At 48.7% G+C, this 25,823-nt stretch overlaps 1 protein-coding gene across 1 annotated transcript in view; it reads left to right on the top strand.

Moving 5' to 3' along the window:
* LOC102039897 (plexin-A4) overlaps nt 1-25,823 on the top strand; it is a gene marked incomplete at its 5' end in the record, with an annotated part of 176,450 nt that overhangs the window by 37,275 nt on the left and 113,352 nt on the right. The window contains 4 exons of the mRNA XM_031063698.1: nt 8,387-8,510; nt 12,117-12,270; nt 15,169-15,268; nt 20,015-20,129. Of these exons, the coding sequence (XP_030919558.1) occupies nt 8,387-8,510; nt 12,117-12,270; nt 15,169-15,268; nt 20,015-20,129 (493 nt within the window). The remainder of the gene's footprint in view (nt 1-8,386; nt 8,511-12,116; nt 12,271-15,168; nt 15,269-20,014; nt 20,130-25,823) is intronic.

Consider the following 25,823-nt stretch of genomic DNA (forward strand, 5'->3'; position numbering starts at 1 on the left):
AGTTGGTAATTGTTTCCATGGGCTAAAATCAAAGGCACAGGTGTTTTTGACTCTGTGCCAAGGTCTCTGAGCCCCCTGCCAGGGTCTGGAGTCCTCCAGGGCAGCCAGAGGAATGTCCTGGGTTCCGACACACACACACACACCTGGCCCTGACAGGCCAAGAAAACCAAACACCATCACTTTGGGTAAACCATCTCCATATTGCATTTTACTTTGGCACAAACACAGGCACATGAGATAAGAACTGTTTTTCCTTTCTTTGAGGTCCAGAGAATGTGAGTCCCAGAAATATTCTTGGGAAGAATTGAGCCTTGTTTTTCTCTGTGAAGAGAAATGTGGCGACACCAGCTTGGCCTAGGAGAGAAGTTCTGGTGTGTTACAAGACCAAAGATTTGACAAAAAGTCACTATTTCTGTTATTTCTTTTTGTAGGGATCGGAGAATCACAGAAGGGTTTGGGTTGAAGGCACCTTAAAGCCCATCCAGTGCCACCCCTGCCATGGCAGGGACACCCTTGGCCTAGGAGAGAAGTTCTGGTGTGTTACAAGACCAAAGATTTGACAAAAAGTCACTATTTCTGTTATTTCTTTTTGTAGGGATCGGAGAATCACAGAAGGGTTTGGGTTGAAGGCACCTTAAAGCCCATCCAGTGCCACCCCTGCCATGGCAGGGACACCTCCCACTGTCCCAGGGTGCTCCAAGCCCATCCAACCTGGGCAGGAACAATTCCAGGGATGGGACATCCCCAAATCACCCTTCCCCTCAGGGACAAGGACAGCTCCTACCAGGCCATGCCTGCACCCCTTGTTAGATTTCAGATCCCCAATTTGTTGATCTGTTCAGGTTTACCAGTTTGACTGGTACAGCCTGGCTTGCCATGGGCTCTGGCTGGGCTGGGAATTTTCAGATTTTCCCTTGGAGATGGGAAAAATGGAAAATCATTATTTCTTACCTTGTCTTGATCCAGGACAGGGGGAACCATCTGGGCCACTCATGGTCTTCCAACTGAGACCTAAATCCCTGAAATCCACATCCTCTGTAGCCTGCTCCTGATTTTTTTTCTAGAAAGGAGACCACTGGAGGTGGTGGTGTGAGTGAGGGGGGCAGATGGATAATCTGAGGGAAAAAAGAGGGGAACAGGTTGAATTTTAAGGAGAAAAACTAAAGAGAGGTGAAAAAAAGAGTGGGAACTTTGCCCAAGCTGCAAACACACCACTGGGAAGAGGTGAGGATTGGGGTGGGGCAACATCTCCATCTTGCACAAGGGGAGGACCCCAATGTGAGGGACCCTACACCACAAAAAGCCCAGGAATGAAGAGTTTGGCGGTGAAAATGAGAATTCCAACATGAAACTTGTATCTTATTAAAATATCCCAGCCTGGCTTGGTGACCCCTCCTCACTGGTGTGACTGGGGGTGCCCTGGTTGCCCCCAGCACTGGAGGGAAGGTGTGAGGACAGGGGGGCTGAGATGATCCATCAGAGGGTGAGAGAATTTATCCCCTGAGGGAAATGTCACTGTTTAGAACCAGAAAGGAAAACTGAAATGCCAAAACCTTTTGCAAAAGAGTGATTCCAGCAAATTACCCATTTGGAGGTGGTGGGAAGGTGTCATTTGGGGCTGCTGGGATGACCCAAACCATTGAGCTCTCTCTGAGCTTTGCCATCAAACACAGATTTTTTTCACATCACTCTCCTTCCCTGAGAACCCACCTGAACACCCAGAGTCAAAAGAAAACTGCTGTGCATGAAATGGTGAGGCTTCTCCAAAAAGGATTAATTTTTTTAGAATTTATTTCTGGGAGTTAAGAATTTTTTGATGTTTTTTTTTTTCCTCACTGAATAAAAAAAAATTACATTGTGTGCTAATTGCCTCTTGTAAAAAGCCCCCAAATACTCTGTTCTGAGTAGCAATTTCTGATCAGATCCAATCACCACTCTTTTGTCTTGAAATTTGTTATTAATTAACAGAATTGCAGATAAGACCTTTTCCATTGCCAGAAAACTGACTTTTTTGGGTCTCACATTCAAAAAGCTGGGTATTTTAGTCTGTTTCTTGGGAAATTATGGGGAAAAAATAAAACAGAATCCAAATCTTCTCCTTTTTCAACAGTTATGGTTATGAGCAAGCAAGGCTCGGTCAGGTGAAAAATAAAGGTTATTTTTGGGGGACTGGGGGAAGTTTATGTGTGTAGGGTGGTGGTTTGGGTTTTTTTTTGTCTACAACAGGATGATGGAGATGAGAGTCTGGGCTTGGTTTGGCCAAGATTTAGGGATTTAATGGCCTGATTTAGTGATTTGATGATGATTTCTTGTGTCCCAAACCAGGACTTCCACTCCAGGCTTTTCCCTGCTCTTTGTGCCTCACTTTCCTGTCTCTGCCTGCTAATTCCGACCTCATGGAGGAACCCTGAAGTTTAACTAGCTGCAGGCAAAGCCCTCTGAGATTCTTGAGGGAGAGACACGAGAGAAGAGGAAAGTATTAATTGAACATTATTAAAATAATTGGTTGGTGGCTGGCGAGCAGAGGGTGAGCACCAGTGGTATTTATTCTTGATGGGAGATGAGGAGGAAATCACATTCCTCATGGTTCAGTGGTAGGAGCAGCTCCTCAATATTTGTGCTGATGGTTTTGGACCAAGCAGGACACTTGGAATTGTTGAAGTCACAGCTGGTGATGAAAGAGCAGCTGCTGGTGAGGCACCCAGAGGTGTGTGGTGTCTGCACCACCATCAAAACAAGCTCAGGGGTGGGAAATGCTCTTTTAGGGGCCTGAAGTGGAAATTGGTGCCATGGGTGGGAGCTCCATGTTCCCAATTATAACAGGGAATTAGGGAGTGTGGCAGTGGAAAGGAATCTTGGTGTATGGGCACCCTTGGAATGTTGGGGCTACAGGTATTTTATTTGGCAGTAAAAGGGGATTTTTTTTCTGTGCAAACAATAATAAACACACCAGGTGAGAGTCACAGGAGCTCCCAGGGTAGACAGTGACTGTCACCAGGGACAGCAGAAATGATGAGTTGAGGTTGGGATATTTCATTATCCCTCCCTCAGCCCAGCTGCCTTCCAGGTGACCACTTTCATACGCAGAGCCTGGAAGTACTTATTTATTAAAAGTCCATCTGCCTTTATTTACAGTTTGCTGAACTTCGGGTGCTGCCACATCCCCTCTGGGCAGATCCTTCTGTGACCAGATCCTTTGTCACTTTTGTTCCTGCGTCTCAGCCTCACCACCCAGGGATCTGAGGCTGTTGCGGGAGGGAAAGATTTTCCTCTGCACGTGTTGGAACAACTTTCTCTGCTGTTTTTTCCTCTCTTTGGAGAGGGCAGAACATTTTTGGTGGTGCAGAGGAAGGCTGGAGGGGAAGGTTTCTTTGTGTCAGGTATTTTTTTCTGCTCACCTGAATTGTAGGATCACAGAAGGATTTGGGGTGGAAGGGACATTAAAGAGCATCCAGTTCCACCCCTTGCCAAGGGCAGGGACTATCCCAGGTTGCTCCAAGCCTCATGCAACCTTGGACACTTCCAGGGATCCAGGGGCAGCGACAGCTTTTCTGAGCAACTTGTGCCAGGGCCTCATCACCCTCTGAGTACAGAAATTTTCGTAACATCCAACCTAAATCTCGCTTCCTTCAGGGCAATCCACCACAGGAGAACCCACCACGTGGAGAACCTCAGCTGCAGTGCTGGGCAGATACCTTGGGTGATGTGTGAACCCACAGGGTGCTCCAGCTTAGGAGAGATGAGGTGGTCGTGGGAGAGAAGATGGGGGAAACCATGGTCAAAATGATCTGAAGAGGAGCTCTTGGAGTCTCTGTGGTCAGGATGACCCCGAGGTGTGTCGGAGAGTCTCTTCTCCCAGCCTGGCAGCCAAAGGAGTCAGGATTCTTCTGTTCTTGTTCTCAAGGTTGTTTATTTGCTGTTATCCATTACATTCTTTCTGCTGAGATCTGTCCAGCAGGTCAGACAGAGGCACACTGACCACCTTGGGGTGGTGTTAGTTTTTTATACTAAAATTACATTATTTACAATAATTTTCCAATACCTATCACCTATGTTAGACAGTCTGTCTCTACCCTAAACCAATCCAAAAGTGCCACCATCCCAGCAGAAGATGGAGGACAAGAAGAAGGAGGACAAGGCACACCCAAATCCCTCCATCTTGGCTTCTGAACCCCCATTCTAAAAAACTCAAAATTCTACTTTTTCACCCTGTGACAAATTCACTAACATTCTATTCAAACTCTTGTGGCTTGTACATCTTCACACAAAGTTGGTAATTGTTTCCATGGGCTAAAATCAAAGGCACAGGTGTTTGTGACTCCGTGCCAAGGTCTCTGAGCCCCTGCCAGGGTCTGGAGTCCTCCAGGGCAGCCAGAGGAATGTCCTGGGTTCCGACAGGGGGAAACCATGGACAAAATGCTCTGGAGAAGAGCCACCATCACTTCTTTCTGCATGCACAAACCTTCCCAACCTACTGGCAGGTGGCTCCATCCCTTCAGATTTGATTCCTGAGGCAGCTGTGGTCACTCACCTGGGGTGTTGACCCCAGAGCCTGAACCCTGACCCAGAGCCCAGCTCAGCAGAACTCCCCCAGCACCAGACTCCAGCACCAGGCACAGGTATTTAGAGCTTTTTCAACTGAGGAATTGCATTGAAAAAGTCAGACAGTGAAAGTCAAAAGTTAGGAAGTGGCAGAATTGAGGTCACCGTGGAAAAAAGGAATAATAACCTGTGATCCTGTAATTAAAATCTGGCTTGCAGTGTGTGAGTGCAGGCAGCAGATTTGGAAGTACAGAAGCTGCTTTCAGTCTGGCAGTCTCTAATTCCTGAGACCCTGACACAGCAGCCTTAACATTATGTTAAACCCAGGCTTAGTTTGGTTTGGTTTTTCATAAATTCATGATTTGGATGACATTATTTTCACCTTATGGCAGATATCAAGGCTGCAAGGCACATCAGTCTAATATACAGTGAGAGTTTGGTCTGAAAGTTTCATTTTTTAAATGTGTGTGACCTGTAAACAGCAAGGTAAAATGTGGATTATTATATTCCTGCTCAGTGGTGGGATTGGGAATACAAACCACATTCCTGGATGCTTAATTCATATCCATAGATTTAAACTGAGACTGTTCAATTTTAGAAAATCCAGATACTTCTGTTGTGCTGCAGCTGAAGGAAATAAATGGGAGATAACAGAACATCTTGAAGAACTTGGGCACTTGTGTTTTGATTCTGAGCCCAAAAAGGTTTCCCTTCTAAGCTATTCCCAGGAGAGGAGCTCCCACACCCTGTGGAGATTTAATGGGATTGCTGTGGCTATTTGTTTTATGGAAGTGCTTGGAAAAATCTCAGGTCAGCATTTTGCCTTTTGGCTTTCGTGCCACCATGGAGGACTTAGAGTTTTGGGGGTATTTAATGGGCTGTTGGTCCAACCCTCTGGAGAGTGCCCATTTAAAATTCCTGATCCAGCATGTGGCAGGGCCAGAGGAGATTTAATGGGATGAGGGCTCCTGGGGAGGAGAAAGCAGGAGCTGCAGTGCTCATTTTGCTCTCTCAAACCTGCAAAGTGTGCTGAGAATGGCCTAAATATCCCTTTATGAGTTCTTCCTCTGGAAATACAAAAGTTTCCTCTGCCAGAAAGATGGAGAAATTGGAGTTTGGAGTTGGGGTGTTCACTTTATCTAGTCAGTCACTAGAGAGAAGCCAACCCCTGAAGTTTTAGGCAGCCCCAAGCTTTGTAACATTTGGATTAACCACATATAGAGATTTGTGGAGTGTTTCCATGGATCCTCATCTGGAAATCCCCATGCCCAAGGGTGCAGTCTCTGCTCCAAGGAGTAGGGATGCTGAGGGGTGATCTTGGAGCTCCAGCAGCCCCCAGGTTCTCTCACAAGTGAGACTCTGAAGTCTGGGAGTGGGTGAATAATTTAACATCCACACTTAAGTCTTTATAGCTGCTTTTAATGGGGGGTAATAGCACTGCTAATAACAAAATCCATTGAAGACACCCTGTGCAAGTCCATAACATTACCTTAATGGCAGGAGGTAATTGGCATGCAGCTGGAGCTGTCCTTTTGGATTAACCCTGTGGATTTCCAGGCAGACACCTTCCTTGGAGCAATGGCCTTGGCAGCGGGTGTGGAGTGAATTACAGATGTGGTTTATGTTAAACAAGTGCAAACCTGGGTGGAAACGGGGCAGTCACCAATCCACTTTTCTGGCGGGTGTTTGCACCACACAGGTGAGATGAGGGGTAGTGACAGCACTGAAAACATCAACAGTTAGTGGGTGGTGTGAACTTCATGCATTTGTGCAGCCCAGGTGTGTGCACCCACAGATTTCACTGGGCTGTCACTTATTGGAAACACCTGAATTTTTAAGATTCAACTCTCAGCACTTCTAGTCAGCCATTTTCAAGGCATGTAGAATTATACTCTTTTCTGACCTAGAGATGGGGTAACTGAGAGTTGTTTTAAAAACTTTTATTCTATTTTTAGTCTTATGGGAAAGGTGAGACAACACAGATGTTATAATTCACATCATCACAATCAGAAGCTAACTATTTCTGAATTACAATACATTGTAAGTATTTATTGGTCTATCCCACAAAGGCAGATGCAAAAAACTCCTCAATCTGCAGGGACAGCTGCTTGGAGGTGTGGTTCTATCTCAGAGGTGAGGTACCAGCAGCCCAGAGGCACCACAAGTGTGCAGCATTCTCAAGAGGGACAAAAAAACCATGGGCTGTGCATGGCTTCTCTACAAGGACAGCCCTGCCTGAGGTGTTCCCCAGCCCTTGGACAGCAGAGTTTGAAGGGCTGAGGGTTTGGCCCAGGGAAGGTTGTGCTGGTGGGTGGAGAGGCAGAGAATTCCTGCAGCTGGGATGGAGCTTTCACCCATCACCCTCCCGCCTCTTACAGGTTCCTTGCGACTCCCCAGCCTGCTTGAGCAACGCCACAGCTGCCAGCTGCAGAGTTAATGCTCTCAGGCACGTGGTGGGGCTTCTGGGAATGTCCTGTGCAGGGCCAGAAGCTGGGCATGATGATCCTTGAGTGTTCCTTGCAGTTCAGGATGTTCTCCACGATCCCATGAACACGCCAGGGTGCAAGCGTGGTTTTCCACTTGTGCCGTCCCAAAGAGCACAGAGCCAACTTTCTGTCCACACTAACTGAAATGAACATGGGCAGGAGACCTTTCTCCTTTTTAATGCCTTTATTAAAAGTGATCAGGTCGGGTGGCGAGAACCGATGGGTCGCACTCACGCCACCACTGCTCCCAGGAGTGACTCAGAGGAGGAGGAAGAGTGCAGCTTTGTCCACGGGTCTGTGGGCAAAACTGGGGGTTCCATCCTCATGAGAACATCGGGAAATTCCTTGATTTTTTGGTTTAACATTTGAGGTTCTCTGTCTAGCTGACATCTTTGAGGTTAGGGTGAGGGGTAAAAAAGGTCTTGGCAGATACTAGATTCTGTTCTTCACAACTAGATGTCACTTTGATTCATCCATTTCATGTAAACTCGTTGTTTTTAGGGGTTTTTGGCTAGGTTTGCTGAGGGGTCTCTCCCATTGCATGCTGGATCCGAGGTCATTTTCATGCTAACTCCGAGGTCCCCTCCTCTTCACTGTCTGGGTGTCATCCTCTAGAGAGCAGCCGGGTGCCACTCGACAAAAGGGGGAATTCTTAACGACAGGTAGTTAACGAAAAGGACAGGTGATTACAACAACAAACAGTTAGAACTCCACCCTGGCAGCAACTTGCCCAACTTGTGAACTCTGCAACCTTTTAAAAAAAATTGGCAGCTTTTTCTACTTATAACACCCTGCAGCTCAGGATATTCCCCCCTATCCCATGAGCCGGAGCACACCAGGATGCGAGCATGGTTTTCCACTTGTGCCCTCCCAAAGAGCACAGAGCCGACTTTCTATCCACACTAACTGCTGCTCCCAGTGCCCCGGGCTGTCCCCACGCTGCCAGCCGGGCTGTGTGCTCACCCTGTCCCTGTGTGTTCCTGTGATGGTGGTCACAAGGGTGTTTGGGTGAAGGAAGAGACGAGATCCTTGACTCCATGATCAGAAGGCTTGATTTATTATTCTATGATATATACATCTATTTAAACTATACTAAAAAGAAAAAGAAAAGAGAGTTTCCAGAACCTGCTACCTAACCTAAGAATAGAAAGGTAAAAAATGAAAACAAAGGAGCTCTCTCCGACTCTGTCGGAGAGAATTCAGTCCTGGATTGGCCACTAACTACAAACATCCAAGCTGGGCCAATCCAGACAGACCTGTTGCATTCCACAGCAGCAGATAATCTATTGTTTATGTCTTATTGTTGAACTTCTGAGCTTCAGCAAAGAAATGTCTGTGACACGTTCCTGTTTCCCCAGCTGCACGAGGAAGGAGCGGTGCGAGCGCTCCAGCGAGCCGCGCAGATTCGCCTCGGAGATGAAGCAGTGCGTCCGCCTCACCGTGCACCCCAACAACATCTCCGTGTCCCAGTACAACGTTCTGGTGAGCAATGACAAACCCTGCCCCCTCTCCTCAGGTGTCACCTGCCCGTGCAGCGTGGCAGATCCAGGGATTCAGCAGCAAGAGGTTCTCCAGACTCCGTTAACTTTCCCAGCAGCTCTGCCGGCACAGGGAAAGATTTGCTGCAGGAGAACATTTTGGCATTGGTTATTCTCTGACAGCAGAGGCTGGGCAGAGTTCCAGAAAGTCTTGAAGTGGACTAGGAAGAGTCTTCCTTGTTGTCTGTAAGGGCAGGTCTGAAGGGACTCTGTCCTGCAAGCATTTTGTGCTGCCCTGGGAGAGGAATTAATGAATAGCTTCAGGCAAGGGACATTTTTTGTGGTTAGAAATTGCATTCTAGAAGAAAGCCAAGTGAAGGATGATATGAATTATTTCAGTGAGTTCTGAGTTCCGATCATTTTGGATGGAAATATCTCCTTCTAAGCCCCCAGGAAGTCCATCCTGCTCCAGCACTAGGCATGCCGAGCAGAGAGGCAGGATGCTGTGCAGAGGAACCCGAGGTTTCCAAGGCTCCTGCTGTCTCCTGTGACCTTCCACAGCACAAGGTTTAACCTTTCTGGCCTCGAGCTACTCAGGCAGCAGCCAAGGAAACCACACAGTGAATGCTGGCAGAGCAGCAGATGATCCTGATCATCTCTGGGCTTGAGGCAGGAGATCTCTGCTGAAGATCTGACCAGTTTGTGGTTTCTCTCCTGACTCATGGCAGCAACACCAGATGTGGTGAGATCCCAACATGTTCCAAGAAGGAGGCAAACCCCATTTCTCTCAGGCTACCAGTGCTCTGTCTTTCTGACCACACTAATTTGGGCTGCAATTAAGTTGGTAACCCAGGCCCTAAAAGCTCCATCGCTAGACAAGCTGGTCATTAGCCCCACACCCTGAAAGGCCTAAATGGAATTTAGGCAGCTGCCAGACACCTTCCAGCAGGTAACAGGTTTAGATTTCTCCAGGGATAATGAAATCAGCCTTTCAAAGCCTGCATGTCCAATCATTGGCTGCTTTGTTTCAGCCTCTTAACTTTGCTGTGACTTTATTTTCCCCAGGCTTCAAACAAAACTGATCTGAGACATCTTAAGTTCTTTGTTCTTCTGGGAGTTCAAGGTTTCCTTTCTGTATTCTCTCAGTAGCTGTTGAATTCTTTCATGTTGGAATAAATCCTGGGGGACTGGCTGGCTCGGGGAGACTGGAAATGATAACAGAATCAGAGACCTTTTCCTCTGGGTTACTCCCAGGGTGAGTCAGCCCAGAGCTGCTGGGATCAGAAGTTGCCATCATCTGTTACCCAACAATCTGCATGGGCCTTTTGATGGAAGTCTCAGCCCAGTCCCAGCTAAACTGGTGACCCAGCTCATCCCATCACCAGAGGCAAACCAGGAGGAGAACAAACAGAGGGTTGGTGGTGTCCTTGGCAGATCTCAAATCTAGAATGCTAGGATCTTGAGTTCTAGCAAAGTGTCAGTGACAGTGAGTTCTTGCCCATGGAGGCAGAGCAGGTGTTTGTGTGGTCAGCCATGCTCTTAAATTTTGGGCACTAACAGGGCCTTGGAAAATCTTACCTGAGTCTGTGTCACTGCTCTGGGCTCTCTGAGAAGAGCTGCTTGCTGAGGGAAGGCTCCATGCTTTCCAGGCTGTCCCAGGAGTGTGGGATGTAGGGCTTCTTGTCTGCTTGGGGTGTGCACTGGCTCATGGAGCTTGTGGCCAAGCACTGCTCTGCCCACCAGTGTCACCTTCTGCATGGCACAGCTTCCTCCTGCATCACCCGTGCCCAGAGGGAGATTTGTTAAAGAGGAAAGACTCCAGATTCCACTTCTTCACTGCTAGCAGGGAGAATGAATTCAGCCTCAGTGCTAAATCCATCCAAACAACCAAACCTTTTTCCTGTTCCCCATCCAAGACAAAAAAAATCACCTTTCCCACTGCCATTCCCATGGCCCCAGAATGATCCTACTCTCTCAAATGGCATCCAAGGCTAAAGCCTGTTTGCTCAGCCTTCCTCCCTGATGGTCCTCAGTGTGGAGAAACAACTCCAGCCTTTCCCTAAGAGAGGAAAACACACTGTGTGGGAGCACTGAGTGTCACCTTCTCATCTCTCCTGCTTTGTCACCTGGACTGACCCCTGCTCTTTGTGCTGGTACAAACAGCACCTCAGCATGCACCTGTGTCTCCTTTCAGTGGCTGTCACCTCAGAGGGACCTCAGCCAGCTCAGGGACAAGGCAAGTGTAGAGAACATCTGCATTCGAGCCTGTGCTGAGTGGTTGGCTCCAGTGTTCAGTCACAAAAACTATAAATTTACACCAATTACCAGCTGCTGGGGGTCCCCTGGGGTGCCCCTCTGTGTTCAGGCATGGCCTGGTGAGTTGAGCAGGACCCTCAGTGATGGAGAGCCGTGGGACAGGACCTTTGTTTGGGAAGCTGGCAGCATGACTGTGCTCTTCCAAAGCATGGACATGGTGCAAACCAGCCCTGAGATTCATTTTCCCATGGCCACGAGCAATGCCAGAGGGTGTTGTGAGCTCCAAAAACACGGACAAATCCTCCTTCATGGCTTTTTTTCCCATATGGAACCCCAGGATAGCACAAGGAGCCAGCTGGTTCTTCAGTGGGATGGACAGGAGAGGTTTCTGTGTCTGTAGAGACAGGGGATGTTTTTGTGGTGGACTGAAGGCTGTTGTGACGGTGTTCACAGGGGTCTTAGGATGAGGGAAGAGACGAGGATCTGACTCCATGTTTCAGAAGGCTGATTTATTATTTTATGATACATATTATATTAAAACTATACTAAAAGAATAGAAGAAAGGATTTCATCAGAAGGCTAGCTAAGAATAGAAAAAGAAGGAATGATAACAAAGGCTTGTGGCTTGGACAGAGAGTCTGAGCCAGCTGACTGTGATTGACCATTAATTAGAAACAACCACATGAGACCAATCACAGATGCATCTGTTGCATTCCACAGCAGCAGATAACCACTGCTTACATTTTGTTCCTGAGGCCTCTCAGCTTCTCAGGAGGAAAAACTCCTAAGGAAAGGATTTTTCATAAAAGATGTCTGCGACAGGCTGTAACTAGACTCTCCTCACACAGGAAACTTGGGGACAGAGTGCTCCCCGCTGCTGGTGCTGGCAGAGCAGCCCGTAGAGAGTTAGACTGGAGCGCTCCAGTTTCTCTGGAGTCTGCAGAGTGCCTCTTGTGAGTAGCAGTCACCTTCCTCAGAAACCCTGGGGGCCACCACAGCCCTGGGACCCACGGCTGGCTCCAGAGACTCCCTGCCTAACCTGACACCTGCATGACAGACAGCGAGCACTCCCTCCCCTGCACCTCCCAGCCAGCAGTGGGACACTGTGCAGGTGTCCCTGCACAGCCACCTGCCACCTGTGCCAGCACCAGCATCTCATGCCCTCCCCTCCTCACTCGTCCCTCTCCCCAGTCGCTGCTTTCTCCTGAAGGAGGATGCTCTCTCTAGCAAGAGGCTCTTTGTCCGACCTCTCCAGTGTAATTCTCTCCTGCTGGGCCAGCTCTGTTGTTTGGCTGAGTGTTATCTCTTCTCTCTTTTCCTGCCTCTCCCTCTCTGCCTCCGTCTTTGCCTGCAGCTGGTCCTGGAGACCTACAACGTCCCTGAGCTGTCTGCAGGAGTCAACTGTACCTTTGAGGACCTCTCGGAGATGGATGGGTTGGTGGTGGGCAGCCAGATCCAGTGCATCTCTCCAGCTGCCAAGGAGGTGCCCCAGATCATCACAGAGAATGGTGAGTACCCCACAGCTCCTCCACCTGCACCTCTCCCTCCCATCCTCACCCCACACCCTGCGTCTGTCCTTGATGCCTTGAGAAGGCTGAGCTAGAGCAGAGGCTGGGCAGAGTTCCAGAATAAAGCAGGGATTTATGGAAAGGATCTCCTCCATGGATCCACCTTGGGCAGCACAAGAGCCCAGCCAGGGCTGCACCCAAGATGAACCAAAATGGCCCCAAAATGCACGAGCGCTCCCAGGGGCTCTCCCTTGGATCAGTTCTGCTCCATTTGCATCTTGCAGTTCATTGTCCCATTCCAGCTTTAGCCCCTGCAGTCCCACCCTGCTTGTTTTTCTCTCTGCAGCCCACGGGGTTTGTGCTCCTGGGCTGAGATTTGGATCATTTGTCCTTGGTCCCCAGCTAGAGGAGGAATTGTTTTGTCTCCCTGCTCTGTGAGGAGAGCTCACTAATATGAAGCTCAGATCCACACACTACAATAGTACAGAATGCGAAAAATATAAAAGCTAAACCCTGAGGCATCATCCTGCATCCTCACAAAGCAGGATTTGGCTCCTGAGAGCCTGAGGAGGGGGCAAGGAAAGCCCTGGGAGCAGGAGGAACTCTGGACCTGCACATCATGGCAAAGTTGTGTGGATGTGAGAGTGTTTCAGGAGCGCCAGCCCTGAGCTGCAGCCCCAGCACCTGCCCTGAGGTGCTCCTCTGTGTGACACGAGGTGTTTGCAGGCTGCCACCGAGTGGCAGTTGCACGAATCCAGCAAAGACACGACACGGATGTGAGATATTCCCTGTCCTTTTGGCCAGGCTGGAGTTACACCCCAGGGGTACAGGCTCTCAACACATCCCATCCCATGTAACAGACAGAAATTCCTGCAGAGCTGGACAATCCTGTCTGTAATTTCACCCTGCTCCTCCCAGGTTTAAGCTTGTGTGCTCAGCTCTCTGTCTCCATTCCTGGCCTTTACTGCCTTCAGCTGTTCCAGTTTTACTTCTGGCTCCTTCTCCCACAGCGGTCCAGCACAGAAAAATGCCTTGTCTCCATGGGTGTTTCCCCTATCCACAACTTCCTGCAGTTTTTTCTTTCCCTTTTCTAACAAACTTTTAGGTAATTTCAGAATTCCTGTGGCTCTTACAAAAACCTTGACCCTGCTATCACCCCCATGACACACAGAGAGGATGCTTCCAATTTTTGTCCTTGGCTTCCTGTGAAAATTTGCTGTAAAATGTCCCTCTGGGGATCCTCAGACCGCAGAAAATGAGGTGACATGAACTGTCACCATCACCTGTGCTCTCCCTGAGCTGCACACAGCTGCTGTGCTCTGCACTGCAGCCCCAAAACAAGCTCCCAGGAGGCTGTCACCACTTTCAAGTCCTGTGTCAGTCATGTTTGCTTACCAAGACAGGCACCAGAAATTCTTTCCTTGCTATGGACATCTGTCCCCAGCCAGCCTATCATCAACCAGCAAACAAAAACAACAGTGAAAGGTGGAGACAGGACAAGAGGGAGAGATTTATCTGCTTTCAGGGCACCTGCAGCTTGTCTCAGCTTCAGAGCTGCTGCTCTGCACCTCTGCAAAAACCAAGTTCTCCCCACAGTGCCAGGGGCTGGATTTGAACCAAAGGATGTGTGACTATCACAGCTGGGGCCATCCAGTCCTCGTATCCTGGTTTAAAATATGTGCAAGATGCTGGCAAAGTCGTTGAATATGGCAGAGCAGTGGGCAGCAGAGCCAAGCAAGATGTGTCCAGTGGAGTGTGTGGGGTGTGTGTGCTCCAAGGTGGGTGAGTGAGCACCAGGTGCTCGTTGTGACCCCTTGTCAAGTTCACTCTGGCCTCATTGATTAATGACTCTTTCAGGTGAGGAGGAAAATTATACAATTATAGACTGGTTTGGTGTGGAAGGGCCTGAAAGATGATCTCATTCCAACCCCCTGCCATGGGCAGGGAATCTTTCCACCATCCCAGAGTGCTCCAAGCCCCATCCAGTCTGGTCTTGGACACTTCCAGGGATCCAGGGGCAGCCACAGCTTCTTGGCCAACCTGTGCCAGGGCCTCACCACCCTCACAGGGAAGGATTTCTTTTTAATATCCCATCTAAATCTGTCCTCTTTCAGTTTTAAGGCCATTCCCCCTTGTCCTATCACTCTGTGCCCTTTTATAAATAACAGGGGAAGGGCCACCCAGCTAAATCTTGAATTAAACCTGGGTCACTTCCCCACCAAATCACTGCACCCACTGATTGCTCTGTCTGAACTGTGGGATGAAGCAGCAGCTGACTGCCCAGCTTGGAAGCAGTGGGAAAAGGGATGGGGAAATGGTGTGGAGGGGCTGAGGTGAGAAGGGAGAGCTGCAGAAATGGGTGGATCTCCCTGGAAGTGCAATGGATTTCACATCTCTCACACTGAGATGGGTTCTTTGCAGCCACAGGCTGAGGGGAATGGAGCTTGGGGTGAGTGAACATGGAAGGAATGCCCACATGCCCTTTTTTTCTGGGAACGTTGAGTGAACCAGCAGTATGGACCAAATTTAAGGACAAAATTATATTTTAATGGCCTCCAAATTCCAGACATCTGCACCCATTCTTTAAGTTTGGTTTTCCTACTTTATGAATTCAGTCACCACATTTTTGAAATTAGATCTGCTGTGTCACCCTTTAGTCCAGACTCTGCTACCAGGCACAATAAAATTTCCAGTGGCAAAGACATAATGTACCTGTGGGAGAACTGGGCTCTAGAAGGATTTTATAACACTTTTAACATCTATTTTACATCTATTTTACATCTGTACCGAGGACAGCCCAGCCAAGGTGTTGTGGGACAGCTCCAGGCTCAGGCTGGTGGCCTGGCCAACAGGTGTAACAGAGCAGTCCCACCCTGATGTGCCTATTTTTCCCCCCAGGTGACCATCACATTGTCCAGCTGCAGCTCAAGTCCAAGGAAACGGGGATGACCTTTGCCAGCACCAGCTTTGTCTTCTACAACTGCAGCGTCCACAACTCGTATGTTCAGTTCCTTTGGTACCAGTTTCTCGTGGGCACGTGTCCCGCAGGAGGATCTTAAAGTGTGGAGGTGACCAGGGGCTGGGGTCACTTGTGCGGTGCCCACAATGGTGGGTCCCTCCTGAGATGACTCAGAGTGTGGGGACCACTTTTTCTGCAGGCAGAGCAACAAATTAGGAGCAATTTGCCACAGAATTGAGTCAAAACTGAATTGTGCCCTCAGCACATGTGATGCCGGCAGGGGTCTCTGTACAAATCACAAATGGGACATGACTGCTGGGAACGTGCCTTGAGCTGTTTGATTTTCCAGCATCAGCCTCATTCCATGGCTATGACAATGGGAAGATGCCAGCGGCTCACATCCTAGGCAGCAGACCAAGAACTCAATGTCACAACTCACTTTAACAGTTTCTTGACCAATCCCACAAAGCAAAAGCACACTGACAGGAGTTCCATCCAACCACTGTAAGCACAGCTACCTTTGGTTAAACAATGCTGGCTCATTTCAAATCCAATACCTGCTTGTGAGCCTTAAACACAATGCATAGAGCTCCATTATTAAGGTTCAACCTTCCTAAAATCTTGCTAGCTAAACTTCTCTGTAACTTAGGGAGTTATTCTAGACAAGCATTAATACACAGACCATTGTTCTATTTGTCCTTGCTTTTCTACAGTTTAAATAATTTTTCTGCTGACCAATCTCATGGCTGCTGCTTAGCTCTGATCACAGTTCTGCTGTCTCTGAGGCCTGCCTTTTGCAGCTTTCCCAAAACCTTCTAATTTTGTGGATTCTCACACACATGGTCCCCTTATTTTCCTACTGCTCATTTTTTGGTGGATTTTTGGCTCCTCATATGCACCTCCAACCCTCACCCATGCTGCCAGTCCCACCAGTAGCCCATCCCAGATGGCTAACATAGACTTGAACCCTCCCATCTGGAAAAATAAAGCTTATGGTTCCTGCAGGACATGCACTGAGCCCATCTGATCCCTCAAGACCACATCACCCGTGATGTGAGCACCTTCCCTGCCTCACACCCCGTTTTTCTCAGATTTTGCTGCCACCCAGGAGCTGCCCCAGTGGAGCAGACCCCCAAATGCCTGCAGAAGATGTCCTTGCAGCAGGCTGCTCCAGCCCTGAGCAGGGCTGAGTGGCTCTGTCCCCACCACTGAGCCATCACAAGTGCCAAAAGCAGATAATTACTGCGGCTCAGCAATTCACAAGGAAAGGCAAACCTTATTTCCATGTTCCTGCTGCTTTGACAAACAGTGTCAGAAAGCAAGTGTTGGGGAAGGGGGGGCAGAGCAGCAGAGATGGTGCTGTTAAATATTTATGGCGTGTTTTGGTTTCTTACTTGACAAACTATAATACGCTATCCATTTTTAATTCGATCTATCAGAGCAAGCACTTGTTACCAATTTGAAGAATAAGTTGCTGTACCAGAGCTGAGAGTGGATTGGGGTTGAGAAAGATTTCACAAAGACAGGAGAGAGAGGGGGTGTGTCTGCCTGTTGGGCTCACACAGGAGCTCTGGAGTTTTTTCTCTCCTGCCCATTAAAAACCCCGTGGCATAGAAGGACCAGGAAAATTTACTTCCCTGAAGTCTCCTCAAGGTACCCTCCAGGTACTGCAGCTGCATAGAATCAGAAAATTTTAAAGGTTGGAAAAGCCCCCTAAAATTATTAAGGTTGGAAAAGCCCCCTAAGGTTGGGCCCTCTAAAAGCCCAACCTAAAATTGTTAAGGCTGGAAAAGCCCTCACAGAATCATAAAATTGTTAGCATTAATACACAGACCATTGTTCTATTTGTCCTTGCTTTTCTACAGTTTAAATAATTTTTCTGCTGACCAATCTCATGGCTGCTGCTTAGCTCTGATCACAGTTCTGCTGTCTCTGAGGCCTGCCTTTTGCAGCTTTCCCAAAACCTTCTAATTTTGTGGATTCTCACACACATGGTCCCCTTATTTTCCTACTGCTCATTTTTTGGTGGATTTTTGGCTCCTCATATGCACCTCCAACCCTCACCCATGCTGCCAGTCCCACCAGTAGCCCACCCCAGATGGCTAACATAGACTTGAACCCTCCCATCTGGAAAAATAAAGCTTATGGTTCCTGCAGGACATGCACTGAGCCCATCTGATCCCTCAAGACCACATCACCCGTGATGTGAGCACCTTCCCTGCCTCACACCCCGTTTTTCTCAGATTTTGCTGCCACCCAGGAGCTGCCCCAGTGGAGCAGACCCCCAAATGCCTGCAGAAGATGTCCTTGCAGCAGGCTGCTCCAGCCCTGAGCAGGGCTGAGTGGCTCTGTCCCCACCACTGAGCCATCACAAGTGCCAAAAGCAGATAATTACTGCGGCTCAGCAATTCACAAGGAAAGGCAAACCTTATTTCCATGTTCCTGCTGCTTTGACAAACAGTGTCAGAAAGCAAGTGTTGGGGAAGGGGGGGCAGAGCAGCAGAGATGGTGCTGTTAAATATTTATGGCGTGTTTTGGTTTCTTACTTGACAAACTATAATACGCTATCCATTTTTAATTCGATCTATCAGAGCAAGCACTTGTTACCAATTTGAAGAATAAGTTGCTGTACCAGAGCTGAGAGTGGATTGGGGTTGAGAAAGATTTCACAAAGACAGGAGAGAGAGGGGGTGTGTCTGCCTGTTGGGCTCACACAGGAGCTCTGGAGTTTTTTCTCTCCTGCCCATTAAAAACCCCGTGGCATAGAAGGACCAGGAAAATTTACTTCCCTGAAGTCTCCTCAAGGTACCCTCCAGGTACTGCAGCTGCATAGAATCAGAAAATTTTAAAGGTTGGAAAAGCCCCCTAAAATTATTAAGGTTGGAAAAGCCCCCTAAGGTTGGGCCCTCTAAAAGCCCAACCTAAAATTGTTAAGGCTGGAAAAGCCCTCACAGAATCATAAAATTGTTAAGGTTGGAAAAGCCCTCTAAGCCCCCTAAATTGTTAAGTTTGGAAAAGCCTTCTAAGGCTGGGCCCTCTAAAAGCCCAACCTAAAATTGTTAAGGTTGGAAAAGCCCTCACAGAATCATAAAATTGTTAAGGTTGGAAAAGCCCTCTAAGGCTGAGCCCTCTAAAAGCCCAACCTAAAATTGTTAAGGTTGGAAAAGCCCTCATAGAATCACAAAATTGTAAAGGTTGGAAAAGCCCTCTAAGATCACCAAGTCCAAGTCAACCAGCACAACCACCATGGTCACCATTAAACCTTGTCCCCAAGTGCTTTTAAACACTTCCAGGAATGGTGACTCCAGCACTGCCCTGGGCAGCCTGTTCCAGTGCTTTACAACCCCTTCCATGAAAAAAAATCCTAATATCCCATCTAAATCCCCCCTGGCACAGCCTGAGGCAGTTTCCTCTCATTTTGGTACTTGTTACCTGAGACAAGAGCCTGGCTGTCCCCTCCTGTCAGGGACTTGTGCAGAACCACAGGGTCCCCCCGAGCCTCCTTTGCTCCAGGCTCAGCCCCTTCCCAGGTCCCTCAGCTGCTCCAGCCCCTTCCCAGATCCAGATTCTTCCCTGGACACTCTCCAGCCCCTCGAGGTGTTTGTCATGAAGGTCTCCAGAGTGTGAATGACCAGGACTGTGCAGAGAGCTGGGTTTGGTTGCTGCTGAGCAGACATCACATTAAATTGAAGGGGAAGTGTGATGCAGGTCCAGTCAGTGCTGTAACACAGCCAGGGGAGATGTTTGCAGCTCTGACTCTGGGCACAGGAGAGCAAAACCTTGTAAGATGGAGGGAATGGCTCTTTCCTGCACCCAGAGGAGATGATGCCCTAAATATGCCCTCTGCTTCACAGGTACCTGCTCCAGTAGTCTTTACTTCACCTCTGAGATGAAAAATATGAGTTAATATATTGGCAGGAACCTCATCACTCTGAGCAGAACTCACACCGATAAATCTATGAGACCCAGGGGGAGAAAATTCCCTGCTTCATCTTTGGTTTTCTGGCTTTGGTACATCCCAGTTTGTCTCTGGCCTCTGTGTCATGTGTGGGAGAATTAACCAGACTGGATTGCTGGCGCCCCAGGGCAGCCAAAGTACAATAAATATTTATTATTCCTCTAGTTGCAGTGATATGAATGCAATCTAAATTATTTAATCCTATCAGACATTTGAGATGCCAGTGACAACCAGCTCAGGCCAGAGCAAATCCAGCTTTTTGGGTCAGTGCAAAGCCTGTGTTCTTCTGCAAAAGCAATGTTCTCCAGGCTGTGGAGAACATTTCCCATTTTCCTCTGGGAAAGGCTGTCAGTGATGCCTTGGACTGGCTGCCTAGAACAGAGGCTGGACAGAGCTAGAGAATAAAGTGAGGATTTATTAAAGGCATTCAACAGATACACCCTGGGCAGTGCAAGAGCCTGGCAGAGGCTACACCAAAGATGGACCCAAGATTCATGACAGTCACAAGTTTTTTTGGCAGATATTAGTTTGGTCTATTTGTACATCAGGGGTTAATTGTCCCATTGCAGCTTCAGGTGATGAAGTCACATTCCCCCAGTTTGCTCCTCCCAGCTCAGTTTTGTTTGTGCTTTTCGGGCCTGAGGCTGTGAGGTGTCCTTGGTTCTCAGGGCAGAGGGATTGTTCTGTCTGCCCAGGCTGTGAAGAGAGCTCACAAACACTGCAGGGATTCAGAGCTACACACTGATGCAGGACAGGAGCTGGAAAATAGAAAAGCCAAAATTTAAGGACCCAGGTGGCTGAGTGATTGCTCTCTATGTCTGTTGCAGGTGCCTGTCATGTGTGGAGAGCCCCTACCGCTGCCACTGGTGCAAGTACCGGCATGTGTGCACCCACGACCCCAGCTCCTGCTCCTTCCAGGAGGGACGAGTCAAGATGCCTGAGGTAGGCATGGACACAGGGAATGTGCCACATGTCTGGGATGGTCAGGGCTGGTGTCACCTTCACAGAATCCCTGGGTTGGGAGAGACCTTCAAGGCCATGGAGTCCAGCTCAGCCCAACCCCTCAGCCAGCCCCTGGCACCCAGTCTGAGGTACATCCACAGGGTGCTGTGTGCTAAAACTGAATCTTCCCCATCAAACAGGAAACAGACTTGCAAACTCTCAAAGCCTGCACTCCACATATGTTTAGAAACCTGGTTTTTCCCACATTTGCTGTGGACATCTATGTGAACAAAATTCTCCATCCTCTGGAAGCTCTGTGGTTTGACAACACCAGCTGAGCTCTTTGGGCCTGTGACTGCCTGTGGGACCTGCCATGGTGCCAGGAAAAGCATTTCACAGAATCACAGAATGACTGGGTTGGGAGAGACCTTCAAGAGCATCAACTCCAGCCCAGCCCCAACCCCTCAGGCAGCCCCTGGCACCCAGTGCCACATCCAGGCTTGTTAAACACCCCCAGGGATGGTGACTGCACCCCCTCCCCGGGCAGCTATTGCAGAACTTTATCCCCCTTGCTGGAAAAGCTTTTTCCTGCTCTCCAGCCTGAATTTCCCTTGGCACAGCTCGAGGCTGTGTGCTCTGGTTGTGTCAGAGCTGCTGGAGAAAGAGCCCGAGCCCAGCTGGGCACAGGCACCTTTCAGGGGCTGCAGGGAGTGCTGGGGGCAGCCCTGAGTCTCCTTTTGTGCAGGCTGAGCACCCCCAGCTCCCTCAGGGGTTCCTCTCAGGGTCTGTGTTCCCAGCCCCTCTCCAGCCTCGCTGCCCCTCTGGATGCACTCAAGCAAGATGAACACTGTCCCTGTCCCTGCCCCTGCACTGCAGCAAACACCAGTCCTGCCAACTGCAGAGTGCTGGGAGCCACTTTCCCTCCTCCTCCTCACTCACCAACCATTTGGAGCTCAGCCACAGCCCTGGAAGAGAGCCCAGATACTGAGGGGCCAGTGCACTCCTGGCACCTGGAGGTGGCACTGCCCTCCTTCGACACCAGGGCACAGTGACCTCCCTGCTCCTGCTGACCTTGTCAGCCCACAAAGCCTTCTCCACCTCCAGTCCCACCCTCTCCCTCCTCTGCTTGCCCTCCCCTCTGCTCTGCCAGACCCCAGAGACCTGATCCCTCCCTCCTGCACACCACAGGCAGTGTAGTGTGGGAAATGGATTTGTAGAAAATTCTCAAAGCCTGACAGAAAGCTCACATCTGTATGTAAACTTTGAGGTGAGAAATGCTGACTTAGAAATGCCCTGGAATGGGACAGACATTGCTGAGAGAGAAATGGAACTGGAAACAGCTTTCAAAGGGTGGCCTTGCAAATAAGACTGGATGCTTTGGAGAAACAGAACTGTGAAAGATGCATTGGAGAGGGACCCACCAGGGGTAATTTTAGATTACTGGCTTTAAGGCAGCTAAAGCTGTAAAAATGGCAAGAAACACTTATAATGTCTTGTAATTAGGAAATAGTTGGCTTCTGATTGTGCTGGGGTGAATTATAACATCTGTATTGTCTCACCCTTCATATGAGACTGAAAATGGAATAAAGGTTTTTAAAATGCCTCTCAGCTGCCCCATCTGTGGGTCAGAAAAGAGCATAATTCAACAGTGTGTGACCTTGGAAACTCATCACAAACTCCTGGCCCCGAAGGTCTGGGAGGGATGGCAAACACTGGTTGTGCCTCTCCTCCAGGAGAGAAGGAGGTTACCAACCCCAGGCTGCTGAGACCTTGGGGAGGATTTAGGGCTTTGGCCATGGGGTCAGTAGATTCCAGCTGTGTTTGGAACACCTCTGGGGCTTTGTGGGTTTGGTGTCTAATGGCAAATGCATCCAGCTGCCCCCCAGATTGCCACTGACAGAGCTGAACTGGAGCTTAGGTGTTAACACAGAGCTGCAAATGCTGCCTGGCTGGTGTTGTAAGGAGCCCTTGCAGGCAAGGAGAATACAAATAGGAAGCCACTGAATTCCTTCCTGGTGCCACATGTAGTGTCTGTGACATTGCCATTCCCTCCCACCCCTTCTGTAAATGCTGGTGGAGCTGTCACATTTGTGCTGGTTGAGATGTCCTGCATCAGACGTCCTGTCCTGCTCTGGCACTGGGAAAAGCCATAAATACTCATGAGTTCTCCATCTAGCAGGATTCAGGATTTTCTGTAGGACTACTGGAAAACGTGCCAAGGAGCTGGAGGGTTTGATGCCCAGAGCTTGGTGGTGGAGGGATGAGGAAAGGCAGCCTATTATTATTCCAAGATTTGGGTTATTCTAAAGCCTTGTCACATTTTGGCCAGTCCTGCTGGCCACAGGTTTCTGTCCCATCCCCTCCAGGCACTGTGGGAACTTCATTTTCTCACTGAGTGGAATCTTCTAGGACACTTTGTCTCAGTTTTCCATTGTGCCATGTCACCACCACCACCCCTGCTCTCCTTTGGTGTGCTCCAAGCACAGGACTCACCTTCCCAGCTCTCCTCCCCTCCTGTCCTCTGCCCAAAGTGAGATGCCCACAAACCTCAGTGGATCTCCTGATCCACCAGAAAGGAGATCATGAGAGTTATCCCAGTTTCTTAGGGAAGGGACAGGGGGTGGCTAAGCCCTGCTCTTTGCTTTGTCCTCTCCAAGGTGTTGCTCTGCAGAGCTGGGGAGAGGCAGGAATTGATCAGACTCTGCCTGTTTTTAGCTTCATCACCTCTCTTCCAGTTCTGTTTCTGAAAGATGTCCTCTTCAGGAGGCAGCTCCATTCTGGAGGGCTTTGTCAGCAGAGTTTGCTTTTCCTCTCTTCTACCCTCTTTAACCCCCTGCTAAGCTTTGTGTATTCCCTTTCTGATCTTGTAAAAGTGAGATTTTCATGGCAGCAGGAAGAGGCACAGACCTGACCTGGGAAAGCCACAACTGATCTGCAAGGCAATGACAGCATCACTGCTCATTTTTAATGGGGGCTGCAGCATTTTTTTTTGCCTTCTCTGGGCACAAATGGGATCTCATTCCCCTGGGATCCAACATTTGGAACAATCTGCTAAGCTCAGGATCTGGTTTTGCTGTCTGCTCCATAGAGGAAGGACTGGAATGATAAAATCTGCAAGCATAAAGGCCTTGCAACTCCCAGAACTTTCAGAGCTTGCTGTGTGCCTGACAGTGTGAGAAATGCCCTGCAGCTTCAGGCTCCTTCTCATTCCTTCTGTGTATTTGTGGCTCTCAAGGGCTGGGGAAGGATGGGATCACAAGTGCCCTCTGACAAACAGATTTACAATCACTCTGTGGCCAGAAAGGTTGGTTTTTTAGGGTTTTTTTTTCCTTTTTTTGTCAAATGGCACTTTGAAGGAATGTCTATCTCCCACGCTTCTCCTGAAAGCCATCTTCTCACTGACTCACTGCTCTCACCAAAACTTCCACTGCCTGTTTTTCACTGTCACCTGCTATTCTATCATTTTCTGTCCTGTGCACTTGAGTGGGTTCTCTGAACAACAGAAACCATTCAGTTCCCTGAAGAAGCCCAGCCTGGCTCCTCATTGCCAGCCCAGACTGTGACCATGTTCACAGAGGTCTTAGGATGAGGGAAGAGATGAAGATCTGACTCCATGTTTCAGAAGGCTGATTTATTATTTTATGATATACATTACATTAAAACTATACTAAAAGAATAGAAGAAAGGATTTCATCAGAAGGCTAGCTAAGAATAGAAAAAGAAAGAATGATAACAAAAGCTTGTGGCTTGGACAGAGAGTCCGAGCCAGCTGGACTGTGATTGGCCATTAATTAGAAACAACCAACATGGGCCAATCACAGATGCACCTGTTGCATTCCACAGCAGCAGATAACCATTGTTTACATTTTGTTCCTGAGGCCTCTCAGCTTCTCAGGAGGAAAAATCCTAAGGAGAGGATTTTTCATAAAACATGTCTGTGAAACCCAGACCTTTCCCTGGTTCCTGGTGATGCAACGTGACTCACACGTTTGACAAGACCCAGGTCTGTTCCCGTCTTTGCAGAGCTCAAAGTCACCCTCACTATAATAGTGGCTCTATTTTCTCTGGCCTCTCACATCCATCCTCCTTTCAATCCTTTCCTCTTCCAGCATTTGGAGCCCTGGACAATGAGGAGAGGGAAGGCTTTGCCACCACACAGGCATGAGTACCTGCTAAGTAAAACTTACTGGGAAGCATGGGATGGTTGGACCATCCCATTTGCTGTCTCTCCGTGACTCTGCTGAGCAGATTAACTCAGGCATCTTCCCAAAACAAGTATTGGTGTTACTCTCTCACATGGACCTGTGCCAGAAACTCCTTCCCTCTGGAGCCATCAGTGCTGGCACACCAAGCCTTCACCCTCCCCATCACTGTGGCCTTCACCTTCTCTTGCTATGCCCACCCTCAGGTGGTTTTTTTTTCCTCTGTTTTCCTGTACAACATCTTGCCATCCTGTGGGAAGAGGCTTCCCACTCTCCAGATGGCCTGGGCTGCAAATGGGCTCATTTGGGCTGGCACCCCTCAGCCCTGGGCCAGTCTGGGGTGCTCTCAAGGGGAGGTTGTGCCTTTGTGTCCTCATAACTCCATAATTTCCTTGAGATGCCTCACAAATTTCTCAGCCTTTCATCTAGGCCTTATTTATGTTCTCTGAGAGGATCTTGGGGTTTTTTCTTGTATGTCCTTGTAGTGTGCGTTGCTGGTTAGTGCAGGATGCTGGATGGATGTGAGACTGATCCAGAGGGACAGCAGAAAGGCTTTGGCTGTGACCCACATTGCCCAGGAAATGCTGTCACCTGCCACCCAAGGGCAGCCTTTGAATTGCCTTGTGGATAGCTGGGATCAGCCAGCCCCAGGCTGGGAATGGCAAAACAACCAGGGATGGAGGAAGGACAGAAAATGCCTTTTCCTTCACCATCAGCTCTGAGATATGACTTTCTTACCTTATTCAGGTGAATCAGTTCTGTCTGTAACAGATCTGGATCAGCCACTCCGGGAGCTTTGGGAAAGCCCAGGTTTGCTCCAGTGAAGAGCTCCAGCTTAGTCATAAAGCAGGAGTATTTATGATTATGGCACTGATCTTAATCACAGAGGGTTCATGATGTCCCCAGATGATTTGTAGAAGAAATACTTCACCTTGGCGTGTAATTTCCCTTTATAGCAGGATTTGGAAAGCCAGGCTCACTCACTTGAAATATACCGAGTGACTTCTTGGTTTAGAAAGGGGAGCTGATATTGTTGTTACTGAGGCAGCAAGGGAAAGCTCAGGGAAAAAAAAAGGACATTTTAATACTGGAGTGGATTGTTGTTGCTGCTGTTGTTGTTTTTCCCAAGGAGCTGATGGCAAAAATAGAGAGAATTAGTCTCAGAGATAGAAGGGAGTGGACTTGTGGAGGTTTTTCTTTGTCATCCTGTCTCTGCTGCTGACCAGAGCTGAAATCAGAGTGCAGTCTCAGTCTGAGCACAAACCATTGCATTGCAGGTTTCCACTCTGAAATCAACCCTTACCTGACACAATCCCCAAGCAAGAGAGCTCAGCCGCTTCTTCTGTAAATGGGCAAGACAGTCAATAAGAACTGGGGGGAAACTGAGGCAAGAGGGGTAAAACAATGGATCTGAGGGTCTCCAGTGTGCCAGGGGCTGTAGAAAACCACACCTGTCTCCTAATATCAATTACCCAATGCTGATTGCCTCATC

Source organism: Geospiza fortis, unplaced genomic scaffold, assembly GCF_000277835.1.
Source record: "Geospiza fortis unplaced genomic scaffold, GeoFor_1.0 scaffold129, whole genome shotgun sequence".
Lineage (NCBI taxonomy): Eukaryota > Metazoa > Chordata > Aves > Passeriformes > Thraupidae > Geospiza > Geospiza fortis.